Source organism: Leucoraja erinacea, unplaced genomic scaffold (genome assembly GCF_028641065.1).
Source record: "Leucoraja erinacea ecotype New England unplaced genomic scaffold, Leri_hhj_1 Leri_354S, whole genome shotgun sequence".
Taxonomy (NCBI): domain Eukaryota; kingdom Metazoa; phylum Chordata; class Chondrichthyes; order Rajiformes; family Rajidae; genus Leucoraja; species Leucoraja erinaceus.
This window is the reverse complement of record NW_026576255.1, coordinates 35,794-53,783: the sequence shown is the minus strand read 5'-3', so window position 1 is coordinate 53,783 and position 17,990 is coordinate 35,794. Positions and strand designations below refer to the sequence as shown.

General features: G+C 49.9%; 1 protein-coding gene across 1 annotated transcript in view; it reads left to right on the top strand.

Moving 5' to 3' along the window:
- Window positions 1-17,990, top strand: part of LOC129693581 (WD repeat-containing protein 26-like) — a 93,681-nt gene that overhangs the window by 54,819 nt on the left and 20,872 nt on the right. Inside the window, exons 3-8 of the mRNA XM_055630380.1 lie at window positions 521-577; window positions 3,636-3,643; window positions 8,411-8,529; window positions 11,415-11,571; window positions 15,432-15,570; window positions 17,363-17,503. Of these exons, the coding sequence (XP_055486355.1) occupies window positions 521-577; window positions 3,636-3,643; window positions 8,411-8,529; window positions 11,415-11,571; window positions 15,432-15,570; window positions 17,363-17,503 (621 nt within the window). The remainder of the gene's footprint in view (window positions 1-520; window positions 578-3,635; window positions 3,644-8,410; window positions 8,530-11,414; window positions 11,572-15,431; window positions 15,571-17,362; window positions 17,504-17,990) is intronic.

Here is a 17,990-nt window from a genome sequence, read left to right as displayed (position 1 = left end):
GCAGGAGTAGAGGCCATTCGGCCCTTCGAGCCAGCACCACCATTCAATATGATCACGGCTGATCATCCACAATCAGTACCCCGTTCCTGCTTTCTCCCTCCTATCCCTTGATTCCGTTAGCCCCAGGAGCTAAATCTAACTCTCTCTTGAAAACATCCAGTGAATCGGCCTCCACTGCCGTCTGTGGCAGAGAATTCCACAGATTCACAACTCTGGGTGAAAAAGTTTTTCCTCATCACAGTCCTAAATGGCCGACCCCTTATTCTTAAACTGTGTGTGACCCCTGGTTCTGGACTCCCCCAACATGGGGAACATTTTTCCTGCATCTTTCCTGTACTGAAATGTGTGCATGTGCTATTGTGCATATATGTACGTGTGCCTTTGTGCATATATGTACGTCTAAATGGCGCACCCCTTATTCTTAACTAATTGCCCTTCTGGCCGTGCGGGCGGGCAGCGAGGTGTTTTCATCCCGTCTAGCTGCGGAGAGTGCTGACTGCTGCCTTCTCTTTCCACCCAGGCTGAAGCTGACCTGACTGAACTCAAGTCTCTGGTGCATTTACCTCAGGCCATTGTGGTAAGCAAATCATACAGGGTGGGGCCAGCTCAACATTGCATGACAAGTGACACTCTGCGGCTCGGCGGTGGAGAGAGCACTGCACACGTCCGTCCCCCTCAGTCGCACGCTACCTGTCCCACTGGCTGCAGACGTGTCCAGTGGTTCAAGGGTCAAGAGCATTTTATTGTCGAATGTCCCAGACGGGACAACGGAATTACATAGAAACATAGAAAATAGGTGCAGGAGTAGGCCAATCGGCCCTTCGAGCCTGCACCGCCATTCAATATGATCATGGCTGATCATCCAACTCAGTATCCCATCCCTGCCTTCTCTCCATACCCCCTGATCCCTTTAGCCACAAGGGCCACATCTAACTCCCTCTTAAATATAGCCAATGAACTGTGTGGCCTCAACTACCTTCTGTGGCAGAGAATTCCAGAGATTCACCACTCCGTGTGAAAAATGATTTTCTCATCTCGGTCCTAAAAGACTTCCCCCTTATCCTTAAACTGTGTGTGGCCCCTTGTTCTGGACTTCCCCAACATCGGGAACAATCTTCCTGCATCTAGCCTGTCCAACCCCTTAAGAATGTTGTAAGTTTCTATAAGATCCCCCCTCAATCTTCTAAATTCTAGCGAGTGCAAGCCGAGTCTATCCAGTCTTTCTTCATATGAAAGTCCTGACATCCCAGGAATCAGTCTGGTGAACCATCTCTGTACTCCCTCTATGGCAAGAATGTCTTTCCTCAGATTAGGAGACCAAAACTGTATGCAATACTCCAGGTGTGGTCTCACCAAGACCCTGTACAACTGCAGTAGAACCTCCCTGCTCCTATACTCAAATCATTTTGCTATGAATGCTTTTGCCGTGCAACTGCGCAACTGAATATGTGAACATGAGAAGACATACTCCATTCTGTTTGTAGTTTGTTGTTTGTTTGTTTGTCTTTTGGCACAAAGTCCGCGAGCATTGCCACTTTTCATTTCACTGCACATCTCGTATGTGTATGTGACGAAAAATTTTTTTTTTTAAATAATATTTTTATTAGAAATAGACATATTATAAAGTATAGTTACATATTATAGTCAAAAAAACTTTTCATATACATCAGTGATTAACATTTTCAATTGTCGATTACTTCTGCTTCTAGTGTTTTTTTTTATATAGATAGAAAAAGAGAGAGAAATGAGTTACATAGAAGGGTTTCGGCCCGAAACGTCACCTATTTCCTTCGCTCCATAGATGCTGCTGCACCCGCTGAGTTTCTCCAGCATTTTTGTGTTCTTTTGTAATAAACCTGACTTGAGATGGACCCAAAAAAGCTGGAGTGAATCAGCGGGACAGGCAGCATCTCCGGAGGGAAGGAATGGGTGACGTTTCGGGTCGAGACCCTTCTCTCCAGAGATGCTGCCTGTCCCGCTGAGTTACTCCAGCTTTTTGAACCAGCTTCCAGCTTTTTGAACCAGCTTCTGCAGTTCCTTCCAACAGAATATGTACACATAGTACACTGTAAACACTATAATAATCGGGTGAGGGTAAATAAGTTCAGTGTTTAATAAGGAACTGCAGATGCTGGAAAAATCAAAGGTAATATTGCAGGTCTGGGTGAGGACTCGTCTCGAAAACGTCACCTATTCCTTCGCTCCATAGATGTTGCCTCATCCGCTGAGTTTCTCCAGCATTTTTATCTACCTTTTAAAAAAAAGTTCAGTGTGTGTCTATACACATACTCACAAATACACATATATATGTAGATCATATATATACACACTGAACTTGTATGTGTGTGTGTGTGTGTGTGTGTGTGTGTGTGTGTGTATATGTGGGTGTATATGCACACATATACACACACACACATATACACACACGCACACACACATATACACACACACACACATATACACACACGCACACGTATACATATATACACACACCTACTTATATACACACGCACACAAACACACACATACATATATATAAACGCACACACATATGCACACACATATCCACACACACACACTCACACACGTGCATATACACACTCCACACACATTCCATAGACACACCACACACTACATTTCACACACACACATATATACTACTGACACACACACACGCCATATCCGGCCCACACACACCCACACACATATCATATATAAACCCCCTACACACCACACACACATACATACTGATACACAATATTCACACATATATCCACACACACACAACACTATACACTCACACACCCATATATTCACACACACACACGCACACACGCACACACATATACACACACACACACACACACATACAAACACATACGTACACACAAAAAACAAACAATAATAGTGCAATATTTACGAAGGAACTGCAGATGCAGGAAAATCGAAGGTAGACAATAATGCTGGAGAAACTCAGCAGGTGTGGCAGCATCAATGGAGCGAAGGAAATAGGCAACGTTTCGAGCTGAAACCCTTCTTCGGCCCGAAACGTTGCCTATTTCCTTTGCTCCATAGAGGCTGCCTCACCTGCTGAGTTTCTCCAGCATTATTGTCTACCAATAATAGTGCAATAATAGTCAGTTGTAGTTTAGAGCTTATTTGAAGCTTGTTATGTTTAACAGCCCCCATGGCTGCGGGGAAGAAGCTGCTCCTGAACCTGGACGTTACAGTTTTCAGGCTCCTGTACCTTCTCCCCGATGGCCGGGGTGAAATGAGAGCGTGTCCAGGAGTCGCTGCCTCACAAAATGGCAGCCAGCATCGTCAGATGCTGGCTGCCATTTTGTGAGGCAACGACTCGTGTAGATCCCTTCGATGGTGGGGAGGTCAGTACCTGTGATGGAACGATCGGGGCAGCGTCCACAACTACTTGCAGGCTTCTTCGCCCCTGGGCGTTCGAGTTGCCGAACCAGGACACGATGCGACCAGTCGCTGTGTGTTATTTGTCACACGCTCCTCCTTTGTTCTAACCTCCCAGCCTGACGTTGTCAGCCAAATTGTAGGTATAGTGTTAGTGTGCGGGGATCGCTACGGAGAAGGGCCTGTTTTTCCAGTATCTCTAAACTAAGTAGATACAGCGCATGAAGTTGTGGCACTAAGACTCAGTGAGCCTGGAGGGCCTGTTTCTGACTCAAGTGTATCTTTATAGTCTAAAGACTATTAGAATGGTGGGGGGAAAGGGGGAGATGCGAGAGGATTCATTACACCATTCCTGAAGGTGCAGTGGCAGCAGGCAGTAAGTCTGTTAGCCTTTCATTGAGGATTTGAGTCTAGTTTAGAGATACAGTCGCGGAAACAAATCTTTGGGGCCTTAGGCCATTCGGCCCACCCAGGTCCTGGGATGTCGCGCCGACCAGACGATCCCCGATTCACACTACAAAATTCTAATCGTAAACAGATTGCCCCCTAGGGATCCCGGAAGGGGTACATAGGGAAACATAGAAACATAGAAATTACAGGTGCAGGAGTAGACCAGTTTGGCCCTTCGTAGCCTGCATCCGCCATTCAATATGATCATGGCCTGGATCATCCAACTCAGTACTGGCCCCGTAGCTGCTGTCTAACCACTCCTTCTCCATAGCCATGCCCTGATCCCCTTAGCCAACTCTCTCAAGTGGCCACATCTAACTGCCCACCTCTTAATATAGCCAACTTGACGCTGGCCCATGCCCCAACACTAGTACCCTCTGCTGGCAGAGAGTCTCCAGAGATTGCAGGCCATTCGGCCCTTCTAGCCAGCACCGCCATTCTGATCATGGCTGATCATGGTCCCCAACTCAGTAAGTTCCTGCCTTTCCCCATATCCCCTGATCTCTATTTTTAAGTTTTCCAAAGAGATTTCACAACCCGGTGAGAAAAGTTCTTCCTGTAAGCTGTGACCCCTAAACCTGTCCATTGTGGACTTCCCTAACATCGGGAATTGTTACACTTACACAGATTAGAATAGGATAGAATGTCATTCAAACAGACAAGGTTTGAACAAAATTTTATTCCTGCAGTCATGACATTACCACAAAAAAAACCAATCTCCTTCTTCCTTTAATTCTGAGGCTATGATCTCTACTCCTAGACACACACTTAACACAATTTACACAAACAGCCATCACAGTGAATCACCAACAACTCCTCACTGTGATGGAAGGCAAAGTCTTATCTGTTCCCTTAACCTGCAAACCTGAACCTACGTCTTTGGAGTGTGAGAGGAAAACCGGATATCTCGGAGAAAACCCGGGCGCTCACGGGCAGAACGTACAAACTCCCGTACAGACAGCGCCCGTAGTCGGGATCGAACCCGGGTCTCCGGCGCTGTGAGGCAGCAACTCTACCGCTGCGCCACCGTGATTTTATGGAGGTGTTTTAGATCAATATGGGGAAAAGATAGGGCAAACGCACGGAGCATTTTACCCAGAGTAGGGGAATCGAGAACCAGGGGACATTTGAGAGAGGAAAGATCGAAGGGCCGAATGGCCTACTCCTGCACCTATTGTCTATTGTCTATTTAATAGGGACCTGAGGGGTAACGTTTCCACACAGAGTCTATGGAACAAGTTGAGGTGGTTATTCCCATCATAACATTTAAAAGACATCTGGGCTGGTACATGGTTTTGAGGGAAAATGGGCCAAACACAGCCGACTGCTGCTACTATTTCTATGTGTTAGAACGTAGAACAGTACAAGACGCCAACTGGCCCTTACGGCCCACAATGTCCATGCCAAGTTAAACTCATTTCCTCTCCCTGCACGTGATCTGTACCCCTCTATTCCCTGCTATCCAAAAGCATCTTAAACGCCTCCATCTTATCTGCCCTCCCTCTCTCCCCACCCCCCCCCCCATTTCCCCCCCACCCCCGTCCTGGTCCCCTGCCATTCCGTGCTGTCTGCTTGCCTCCCTCTTCCCCAGCCATCTCCACATCCCTCTCAACTTTATACATCTCTATAAGATCACCCCTCGGCCTCCGGCTCTGGATGTCCGAGCCTGCTCAACCTCCAACCACTAGGAGGGATACGGGCCAAACGCAGGCTGGTGGGACTGGTGTAGATGGGGCATGTTGGCCGGTATGGGCAAGTTGGGCCGAAGTTGGGCCGAAGGGCCTGTTTTCACACTGCATCATATCACTCTAATGAGCCTTGCAAATATTAAAGATGCACAGAGTCACTTGCCCAGAGTAGGTGAATCAAGAACCACGGGACCTTAGGTTGAAGGTGAGGGGGGGCGGGGAGGGGGGATGAATTTAAAAGGAACCTGAATGATAACCTTTTTCACACAAGGGGTGGCGGGTGTACGGAACAAGCTGCCGGAGGAGGTAGTTGAGGCAGGGACCTCAACTTTGAGGATAAATGGGGATCCTGTGGATAGGGTGAACTGTTTTAAATATCTGGGAGTCCACATCTCTGAGGATATGACATGGGCATCACACGCCTCAGCACTCGTGAGTAAGGCAAGGCAGCGCCTTTACCACCTCAGTCAATTGAGGAAATTCAGAGTGTCTCCGAGGATCCTCCAGTGCTTCTACGCAGCGGCGGTGGAAAGCATCTTGAACGGGAACATTACCATCTGGTTTGGGAATTGCTCTGCCAAGGACAAGAAGGCTCTGCAGAGAGTAGTGCGTTCGGCTGAACGCACTATGGGAACTTCACTCACCCCCCTGCAGGAACTATACAACAGGAGGTGCAACTCCAGAGCAAACAAAATCATGGGAGACCCCTTCCACTCCTGCAACGGACTGTTCCAGCTGCTACGGTCAGGCAAACGCCTCCGTTGCCATGCGGTGAGAACGGAGAGGTTGAGAAGGAGTTTCTTTCCAGAGGCAATTCGGACTGTAAACGCCTATCTCACCAGGGACTAACTCTACAGAACGTTTTTCCTTCCATTATTTTTCCTTCCATAATTTATTATGTATAAGAATATGCGAGCATTGCCACTTTCATTTCACTGCACATCTCGTATGTGTATGTGACAAATAAACATGACTTGACTTGACTTGACTTGACCATCGCAACATTTAAGAAACATTTGGACAGGTACATGTTTGAGAAAGAACTGCAGATGCTGGAAAAATCGAAGGTAGACAAAAATGCTGGAGAAACTCAGCGGGTGAGGCAGCATCTATGGAGCGAAGGAAATAGGCAACGTTTCGGGTCGAAACCCTTCTCCAGGCACATGGATAGGACAGGTTTGGAGGGACACCGGCCAAACGCAGGCAGGTGGGACCAGAGTAGATGGGGCATGTTGGCCAGTGTGGGCAAGTTGGGCCGAAGGGCCTGTTCCGTGTTGATGGTGATTGTATGACTAATGAGCAGGGCTAATATGAATGGGCAAGATTGCCAAAGAAAGATGGCGAGCCAGAGTATGGTTTGCAGGAGCGGATATGAGATGTTTAAGGTACCACCAGGTGTAGGAAGGAACTGCAGGTGCTGGTTTAAACCGAAGATAGACACAAAAAATGCTGGAGTAACTCAGCGGGACAGGCAGCCTCAGGAGAGAAGGAATGGGTGACGTTTCGGCTCGAGACCCTTCTTCAGACTAGTTAGGGATAAGGGAAACAATGATGTGGAGACATAATGAAGGATGAATGAAGGATGAAAGTGTAATCCTCCTCCATGTCTACAAAGCCCTCAATGGGCTTGCCCCCTCCTACATAAAAAGCCTTCTCACCCACCACTCCACCTCCAGGTCCCTCAGATCGGCCAACTTGGGGCTGCTGAATATCCCGCGGTCTAGGCATAAGCTCAGGGGCGACCGACCGCACCTTTGCGGTTGCAGCCCCTAGACTGTGGAACAGCATCCCCCTTCCCATCAGAACGAACAGCCTCCTCCATCGACTCCTTTAAGTCAAGACTAAAATCTTATCTATACTCCCAAGCCTTTCCTGACGTCCACTGAGTGAGGGCTACACGTATAAAATGGTGGCCGACTAGGAAAAAGGGAGATGCAGCGAGACCTGGGTGTCATGGTACACCAGTCATTGAAGGTAGGCATGCAGGTGCAGCAGGCAGTGAAGAAAGCAAATGGTATGTTAGCTTTCATAGCAAAAGGATTTGAGTATAGGAGCAGGGAGGTTCTACTGCAGTTGTACAGGGTCTTGATGAGACCACACCTGGAGTATTGCGTACAGTTTTGGTCTCCAAATCTGAGGAAGGACATTATTGCCATAGAGGGAGTGCAGAGAAGGTTCACCAGACTGATTCCTGGGATGTCAGGACTGTCTTATGAAGAAAGACTGGATAGACTTGGTTTATACTCTCTAGAATTTAGGAGATTGAGGGGGGATCTTATAGAAACTTACAAAATTCTTAAGGGGTTGGACAGGCTAGATGCAGGAAGATTGTTCCCGATGTTGGGGAAGTCCAGGACAAGGGGTCACAGTTTAAGGATAAGTTGGAAATCTTTTAGGACCGAGATGAGAAAAACTTTTTTCACACAGAGAGTGGTGAATCTCTGGAATTCTTTGCCACAGAAGGTAGTTGAGGCCACACAGTTCATTGGCTATATTTAAGAGGGAGTTAAATGTGGCCCTTGTGGCCAAAGGGATCAGGGGGTATGGAGAGAAGGCAGGTACGGGATACTGAGTTGGATGATCAGCCATGATCATATTGAATGGCGGTGAAGGGCCGAATGGCCTACTCCTGCACCTAATTTCTATTTCTATGTTTCTATATGTACGTAGTTTGTTTGTCTATACTATTCTTATAACAAATGTAAAGCACTTTGGCCAACGAGAGTTGTTTTTTAAAATGTGCTATATAAAGACTTGAGTTGACTTGTTGGCTGTTTGTTGGGTGAGAACGAGACTTGGGTGGGGGAGGGATGGAGATGGAGAGGGAGAGGGAATGCCGGGGCTGCTTGACGTTGTTGCTTGGCCTCTCCGTGCAGGTACCTGATGTGCAGCGATGCTGATGACCTGCGAACAAAGGCGGAATGGGAGGGCAAGGGCAGCCTGTCACGTACAAAGCTCCTCGACAAACTCCACAGTAAGTCTTCAAGAAAGTATCTCCATCCGACTTTAGAAGATTGAGTGGTGGGTGGGGGGGGGGACAAAACCTCATTCAATCATATGAGACCCTAACAGGAGATTGATTGATTGATTGATTCTTTTAATGGCCACACAGCCAGGCTGGTGGAATTTGTTATGCCAATGCAGCACATAGGAAAAAAAAGATTACATAGAAATATAGAAAATAGGTGCAGGAGTAGGCCATTCGGCCCTTCGAGCCTGCACCGCCATTCAATATGATCATGGCTGATCATCCAACTCAGTATCCCGTACCTGCCTTCTCTCCATACCCCCTGATCCCCTTAGCCACAAGGGCCACATCTAACTCCCTCTTAAATAGAGCCAATGAACTGTGGCCTCGACTACCCTCTGCGGCAGAGAGTTCCAGAGATTCACCACTCTCTGTGTGAAAAAAGTTCTTCTCATCTCGGTTTTAAAGGATTTCCCCCTTATCCTTAAGCTGTGACCCCCTTGTCCTGGACTTCCCCAACATCGGGAGCAATCTTCCTGCATCTAGCCTGTCCAACCCCTTAAGAATTTTGTAAGTTTCTATAATACAAACATGACAATACTAAAGAACTTTAACATGAAAACATCCCCCCACAATGGTTCCCATTATGAGGGGAGGCACAAAGTCCAGTCCCCGACCCCAGTTCCCCCATAGTCGGGCCAATTGAGGCCTCCACAGTTGCCTCTATGGTAGTTTAGTTTAGAGATACAGCGCGGAAACAGGCCCTTCGGCCCATCGAGTCCACGCCGACCAGCGCTATCCTACAAAGGTGAGCGCAGTGGGGAGGAGGGAGAGAGGGGGAAGAGTGTGGAGGGAGGGGTAGGGGGGGAGAGGTGGAAGAGGGACAGAGGGGTAGGGGGAAAGGGGTGGGGTAGACAGATGGCGCAATGGGCTAAGTGTTCGGCTGGCGACCGGAAGGTGGCCGGTTCGAATCCCGCTTGGAGTGCATACTGTCGTTGTGTCCTTGGGGCAAGACACTTCACCCACCTTTGCCTGCGTGTGAATGTGTGTGAGTGTGTGTGAGTGATTGGTGGTGGTCGGAGAGGCCGTAGGCGCAGATTAGCAGCCACGCTTCCGTCAGTCTGCCCCAGGGCAGCTGTGGCTACAGAAGTAGCTCACCGCCACCGAGTGTGACTTAGGAGTGAATTAATAATGCGATGTAAAGCGTCTTGAGTATCTAGAAAGGCGCTGTATAAATCCCATCCATTAGAGAGGGAAGGGGGGTGGGGGAGAGAGGGATGGGGGGGTGGGAGGAGGAGGGAGAGGGGTGAGGAGAGGGAGATGGAGGGGGAGGAGAGAGGTGTGTGGGAGGGGGAGTGAGGTGTGGGGGAGGGGGGAGATGGGGTACCACCTCCAGTTTAAATTCCATTTGGAATATTTTGGAGGACCAAGAAACTACTGCCTCACAGGAGGTTCACTCCTGTCTGCGTGTGTGTGCGGAAGTTTGTACCTTCTCCCTGTGACCGCGTCGGTTTTCTCCCGGTGCTTCCGTGTCCTCCCACGTTCACAAGTATGTGCGGGTTTGCAGCTTAATTGGCCCTCAGTAAATTGTCCCCTAGTTCAGTCTAGAGATAGTTTAGAATCAGGCCCTTCAGCCCACCGTGTCCGCGCATGGGATCTTTGGCGCGGAGACGGAAGCCGGTTACGGAAACGGGGCCTTAAATGACACATGAATCTGCCCATGACCGTACTACACCTTTATCTTCGGGTGGACTATCTTGCTCGCTGTAGGATCTTACATAGATACATAGAACAATAGGTGCAGGAGTAGAGGCCATTCGGCCCTTCGAGCCTGCACCGCCATTCAATATGATCATGGCTGATCATCCAACTCAGTATCCTGTACCTGCCTTCTCTCCATACCCCCTGATCCCTTTAGCCACATCTAACTCCCTCTTAAATATAGCCAATGAACTGTGGCCTCAACTACCCTCTGTGGCAGAGAGTTCCAGAGATTCACCACTCTCTGTGTGAAAAATGTTGTTCTCATCTCGGTCCTAAAGGATTTCCCCCTTATCCTTAAGCTGTGACCCCTTGTTCTGGACTTCCCCAACATCTGGAATAATCTTCCTGCATCTAGCCTGTCCAAACCCCTTAAGAATTTTGTAAGTTTCTGTATAAGATTCCCTCTCAATCTCCTAAATTCTAGAGCTGTGACCCCTTGTTCTGGAGTCTATCCAGTCTTTCTTCATAAGACAGTCCTGACATCCCAGGAATCAGTCTGGTGAAAAATGGTGTTCCAATCTCGGCCCTAAAGTATTTCCCCTCTATCCTTAAACTGTGACCCCTTGTCCTGGACTTTCCCCAACATCGGGAACAATCTGGAGAAACTCAGCGGGTGCAGCAGCATCTATGGAGCGAAGGAAAAAGGCAACGTTTCGGCACGAAACGTTGCCTTTTTCCTTCGCTCCATAGATGCTGCTGCACCCGCTGAGTTTCTCCAGCTTTTTTTGTGTACCTTCGATGTTCCAGCATCTGCACAGTTCCTTCTTAAAAACATCGGGGAACAATCGGGAACTGTGTGAAAAATGTTTTCCTCATCTCGGTCCTAAAAGATTTCCCCCTTATCCTTAAACTGTGTGTGACCCCTTGTTCTGTACTTCCCCAACATCGGGAACAATCTTCCTGCATCGAGCCTGTCCAACCCCTTAAGAATGTTGTAAGTTTCTATAAGATCCCCCCTTTGATTGTTAGTGTTGTGGGGGGGGGGGGGGGAGGGGAATCGCCGCTCGTTTTGGCCGGGCTTCCTCGCCGGGCGTCTCTGGAGAGCCGGGTGGTGCGGGAGGGGGAGGGAGGGAGGGAGGGAGGGAGGGGGTTGAAGACACTGACCCCTGGTATTGGTGTCCTGGCAGCGTACCTCCCGCCCTCCGTCATGCTGCCACCCCGTCGCCTGCAGACCCTGCTGAAGCAAGCCGTGGAGCTGCAGAGGGACCGCTGTCTCTACCACAACACCAAGGCCGACACCAACCTGGACTCTGTCTCGCTGCTCATGGACCACGCCTGCAGCAGGTCAGTGCGGGGAGCTCGGGAGGGGGGAGAAGGGGGGAAGAGAGAGAGGAGGGGTTAAGAAGCGTAATCCTCCTCCATGTCTACAAAGCCCTCAATGGCCTTGCCCCCTCCTTCAGACTAGTTAGGGATAAGTATGGTTTGCAGGAGCGGATATGAGATGTTTAAGGTACCACCAGGTGTAGGAAGGAACTGCAGGTGCTGGTTTAAACCGAAGATAGGCACAAAAAATGCTGGAGTAACTCAGCGGGACAGGCAGCATCTCAGGAGAGAAGGAATGGGTGACGTTTCAGCTGGAGACCCTTCTTCAGACTAGTTAGGGATAAGGGAAACGATGATGTGTGGAGACATAATGAAGGATGAAAGGGTAATCCTCCTCCATGTCTACAATGCCCTCAATGGGCTTGCCCCCTCCTACATAAAAAGCCTTCTCACCCACCACTCCACCTCCAGGTCCCTCAGATCGGCCGACTTGGGGCTGCTGAATATCCCGCGGTCTAGGCATAAGCTCAGGGGCGACCGACCGCGCCTTTACGGTTGCAGCCCCTAGACTGTAGAACAGCATCCCCCTTCCCATCAGAACGAACAGCCCCCTCCATCGACTCCTTTAAGTCAAGACTAAAGACTTATCTATACTCCCAAGCCTTTCCTGACGTCCTCCTGAGTGAGGGCTACATGTATATATGTATGTAGTCGGTTTTTGTTTGTGCTATTCTTATAACAAATGTAAAGCACTTTGGCCAACGAGAGTTGTTTTTTAAATGTGCTGTGTAAATAAATGTGACTTGACTTGACTAATATAAAACTATAAAAAGATTGGACAAGCTAGATGCAGGAAAAATGTTCCCAATGTTGGGCGAGTCCAGAACCAGGGGCCACACACAGTCTTAGAATAAAGGGGAGGTCATTTAAGATGGCCTGGGATGGCAGGACTTTCATATGAAGAAAGACTGGATAGACACGGCTTGTACTCGCTAGAATTTAGAAGATTGAGGGGGGATCTTATAGAAACGTACAAAATTCTTAAGGGGTTGGACAGGCTAGATGCAGGAAGATTGTTCCCGATGTTGGGGAAGTCCAGAACTAGGGGTCACAGTTTAAGGATAAGAGGGAAGTCTTTTAGGACCGAGATGAGGAAAACATTTTTTACACACAGAGAGTGGTGAATCTGTGGAATTCTCTGCCACGGAAGGCAGTTGAGGCCACAGTTCATTGGCTATATTTAAGAGGGAGTTAGATGTGGCCCTTGTGGCTAAAGGGATCGGGGGTGTGGAGAGAAGGCAGGGATGGGATACTGAGTTGGATGATCAGCCATGATCATATTGAATGGCGGTGCAGGCTCGAAGGGCTGAATGGCCTACTCCTGCACCTATTTTCTATGTTTCTAAGACTGAGGCAAGAAAATACTTTTTCACCCAGAGAGTTGTGAATCTGTGGAATTCCCTGCCACAGAGGGCAGTGGAGGCCAAGTCACTGGATGGATTTAAGAGAGAGTTAGATAGAGCTCTAGGGGCTAGTGGAGTCAAGGGGTATGGGGAGAAGGCAGGCATGGGTTATTGATAGGGGACGATCAGCCATGATCAGCATGAATGGCGGTGCTGGCTCGAAGGGCCGAATGGCCTCCTCCTGCACCTATTTTCTATGTTTCTGTGTTGGGGGAGTCCAGAACCAGGGGTCACACACAGTTTAAGAATAAGGGGTCGGCCATTTGAGACTGAGATGACGAAAAACTTTTTCACCCAGAGAGTTGTGAATCTGTGGAATTCTCTGCCACAGGAGGCAGTGGAGGCCGATTCACTGGATGTTTTCAAGAGAGAGTTAGATTTAGCTCTTAGGGCTAACGGAATCAAGGGATATGGGGAGAAGGCAGGAACTGGTGGTGGATGATCAGCCGTGATCATATTGAATGGCGGTGCTAGCTCGACGGGCCGAATGGCCTACTCCTGCGCCTATTTTCTATGTGTTGAGGGGGCCAGAGGACGCTGTTCTCTCGCTGTGCGGCCCCAAGTTCACACACCTCCTGCTCTCGGGGGAGGGGGGGGGGGGGGGGGGAGGGGGGGGGGGGGGGTGGGGGGGGGGGGGGTGGGGTGGGGGGGGGTGAAGGGCTTGGTACCAGGGACGGCTCCAGAGTGTCGATAAACCCTCCTTCCATTCCTAGGGGCCTGACAGCAGGGAGAGGGTCCAGAGGAGGTTTACACAAACGATCCCAGGAATGAGTGGGTTAACCTATGATGAGCGTTTGACAGCACTGGGCCTGTACTCGCTGGAGTTTTAGAAGAATTGTGTGTGTGGGGAGGGGGCTCACAGAATAGTGAAAGGCCTGGATAGAGTGGATGTGGAGAGGATGTTTCCACTAGTGGGAGAGTCCAGGACCAGAGGGCACAGCCTCAGAATTAAAGGACATTCCTTCAGGAAGGAGATGAGGAAGAATTTCTTTAGTCAGAGGGTGGTGAATCTGTGGAATTCTTTGCCGCAGACGGCTGTGGAGGCCGAGTCAATGGGTTATTTTTAATCGAGGACCAGAGGACATGGGTTTAAGGTGAGGGGTGCTGTCAAGAGGGATATTTGAGGCAGAGATGTTTATCATTCAATCAATCAATTTTATTTGTATAGCACATTTAAAAACAACTCCCGTTGACCAAAGTGCTTTACATATGTCCAAATACTAATGTACTACATACAGTGGTTCACAGACCTAACAACACATACATAAACTGTTTACAACGCCCCCTCAGAGGGCCTCAAAAACGCATACGAAACGTTTAAGAAACATTTAGATAGGTACATTGATAGGACAGGACAGGTTTGGAGGGATAGAAACATAGACAATATGTGCAGGAGTAGAGGCCATTCGGCCCTTCGAGCCTGCACCGCCATTCAATATGATCATGGCTGATCATCCAACTCAGTATCCCATCCCTGCCTTCTCTCCATATCCCCTGATACCTTTAGCCACAAGGGCCACATCTAACTCCCTCTTAAATATAGCCAATGAACTGTGGCCTCAACTACTTTCTGTGGCAGACAGTTCCACAGATTCACCACTCTCTGTGTGAAGAATGTTTTTCTCATCTCGGTCCTAAAGGATTTCCCCCTTATCCTTAAACTGTGACCCCTTAACAAAGTCATGCTGAGACTCCATAAGGCATATTGTGGGCAGTTTTGGGGCCCCGTATCTGAGGGAGTGGGTGTGCGCTGGCTCTTCTAGAGGAGGGGGGGCCAAGAGGAGGTTAATGAGAATGATCCCGGGGAGCGTTTAACGACTCTGGGCCTGTGCTCGCTGTAGTTTAGGTGAACGAGTAGGGGACCTCATTGAAGCTGTGCACATTCTCACAATAGACAATAGACAATAGGTGCAGAGAATTCCACAGATTCACCACTCTCTGTGTAAAAAAAAATGATTTCCTCATCTCGGTCCTAAAGGATTTCCCCCTTATCCTTAAACTGTGTGACCCCTTGTCCTGGACTTCCCCAACATCGGGAACAATCTTCCTGCATCGAGCCTGTCCAACCCCTTGTGGGTTTCCAAACGCAGGCAGGTGGGACTTGTGTAGCTGGGACGTGTTGGCCGGTGTGGGCAAGTTGGGTCGAAGGGCCTGTTTCCACGCTGTATCACGGGGAGGACGTGCAAACTCCGTGCAGGCAGCGGCCCGTGGTCAGGATTGAACCTGAGTCTGTGGCGCTGTCAGGCGGCAGCTCCTCCACCCGCTGAGCCACCCTGCACGTGACGGTTTAGCGCTAACTTCACGGGGGAAGGGGGTTGAATGGCGGTCGATGAGTGGGTGGGTGAGGAGCCGTGGGGGTGACGTGCCCTGACCCGCCGACTGTGTCGAGCCGCTGTGTTTTGCGCCCCCCCCCTACAGGAGGCAGTTTCCCTGCTACACCCGCCAGATCCTCACCGAACACTGCAACGAGGTGTGGTTCTGCAAGTTCTCCAACGACAGCACCAAACTGGCCACCGGATCAAAGGACAACGCCGTCATCATCTGGCAGGTGGACCCAGTGAGTGCCGGTCGTCAGCTCACCAGAATCAGGCCATTCCGCCCGTCCGTCTCTCCCTCCTAACCCCATGCTCCTGCCTTCCGCCCATCACCCCCGGCACCCGCCCTTGCCCTTCAGCCCAGTGCTGTGTGAGCCTGGCTTCATCATCGGCTCCCAGCCGTGTGTCATCCTGTGACGTTCCGTGTTATCCCGTGTCATCACGTGTTACCCCGTGTCATCACGTGTCACCCCGTGTCATCCCGTGACGTTCCGTGTCACCCCGTGTCATCACGTGTCACCCCATGTCACTGCGTGTCATCACGTGTCACCCCCCCGTGTCATCACGTGTCACCCCATGTCATCACGTGTCACCCCGTGTCATCCCGTGATGTTCCGTGTCACCCCATGTCATCACGTGTCAACCCGTGTCATCCCGTGTCACCACGTGTCATCCCGTGTCATCCCGTGATGTTGCGTGTCACCCCATGTCATCACGTGTCATCACGTGTCACCCCATGTCACTGCGTGTCATCACGTGTCACCCCCCCGTGTCACGTGTCACCCCGTGTCATCACGTGTCACGTGTCATCCCGTGTCATCGCGTGTCATCCCATGTGACGTTCCGTGTCATCCCGTGTCACCACGTGTCATCCCGTGATGTTGCGTGTCACCCCATGTCATCACGTGTCATCACGTGTCACTCCGTGTCCCGGGAGTGTGCCACGGGAGCTTCATTCTGCTTCTAACCCTCGCCCCGCACTGTAACTTCACACACTGTGTACTGTGTTACACACTTGCCCCACACTGTGTGTTGTGTTACACACCTGTCCTGCACTGTGTATTGTGTTACACACTTGCCCCACACTGTGTATTGTGTTACACACTTGCCCCACACTGTGTACTGTGTTACACACCCGTCCTGCACTGTGTATTGTGTTACACACTTGCCCCACACTGTGTATTGTGTTACACACTTGCCCCACACTGTGTATTGTGTTACACACCTGTCCTGCACTGTGTATTGTGTTACACACTTGCCCCACACTGTGTATTGTGTTACACACCCGTCCTGCACTGTGTATTGTGTTACACACTTGCCCCACACTGTGTAGTGTGTTACACACCCGTCCCACACTGTGTATTGTGTTACACACTTGCCCCACACTGTGTATTGTGTTACACACTTGCCCCACACTGTGTATTGTGTTACACACTTGCCCCACACTGTGTATTGTGTTACACACCTGTCCTGCACTGTGTATTGTGTTACACACCTGTCCTGCACTGTGTATTGTGTTACACACCTGCCCTGCACTGTGTATTGTGTTACACACCTGCCCTGCACTGTGTATTGTGTTACACACCTGTCCTGCACTGTGTGTTGTGTTACACACTTGCCCCACACTGTGTGTTGTGTTACACACTTGCCCCACACTGTGTATTGTGTTACACACTTGCCCCACACTGTGTATTGTGTTACACACTTGCCCCACACTGTGTATTGTGTTACACACCTGTCCTGCACTGTGTGTTGTGTTACACACTTGCCCCACACTGTGTATTGTGTTACACACCTGTCCTGCACTGTGTATTGTGTTACACACTTGCCCCACACTGTGTATTGTGTTACACACCTGTCCTGCACTGTGTGTTGTGTTACACACCTGCTCCACACTGTGTATTGTGTTACACACTTGCCCCACACTGTGCATTGTGTTACACACCTGTCCTGCACTGTAACCTGTGGGGCAGGTATGCAGCACAGGTTAGTGTGGGGGTGACCTCTCTGGTCATTCCACCTGTCATCTTGCAGGAGACGCACCAGCTGAAGCTGCTGAAGACTCTAGAAGGGCACACGTACGGGGTGTCGTACCTGGTGTGGAGCCCGGACGACACTTACCTGATCGCCTGTGGCCCCGACGACTGCTCCGAGCTCTGGCTCTGGCATGTACAGGTATGCCGACTTGTAGCTTGTGGAGTGGGGTGGAGGTGGGGGGGACATTGGACCTCTTTGTGTTCCAGTCTGGCCTCAGTTGACAGTACGTTCCCCTCAGTCAGAAAGTTTCCCGCCAGAGCTCAAGGTAGAAACAAAAATGCTGGAGCAACTCAGCGGGACGGGCAGCATCTCTGGAGAGGTGGAATGGGGGACGTTTCGGGTCGAGGCCCTTCTTCACGCCGAAGAGGCACATAGATAAGGAAGTGTAAGGTGTGAAAACAGTTCAAAAGGGGATGGAGATCGAGGAAAATGTAGGATAGACCATCGTTAGCTGGGAGAAGGTGACAACAAAGCAAACAGAGATAAAATGTAGTCGGAGACGGTCAGACTGGTGGGAGAAATGGGAAGGGGGAGGGGATGCACCATCGAGAGAGCATCCTTACCAACTGCATCACAGTATGGTATGGCAACTGCTCTGTCTCCGACCGGAAGGCATTGCAGAGGG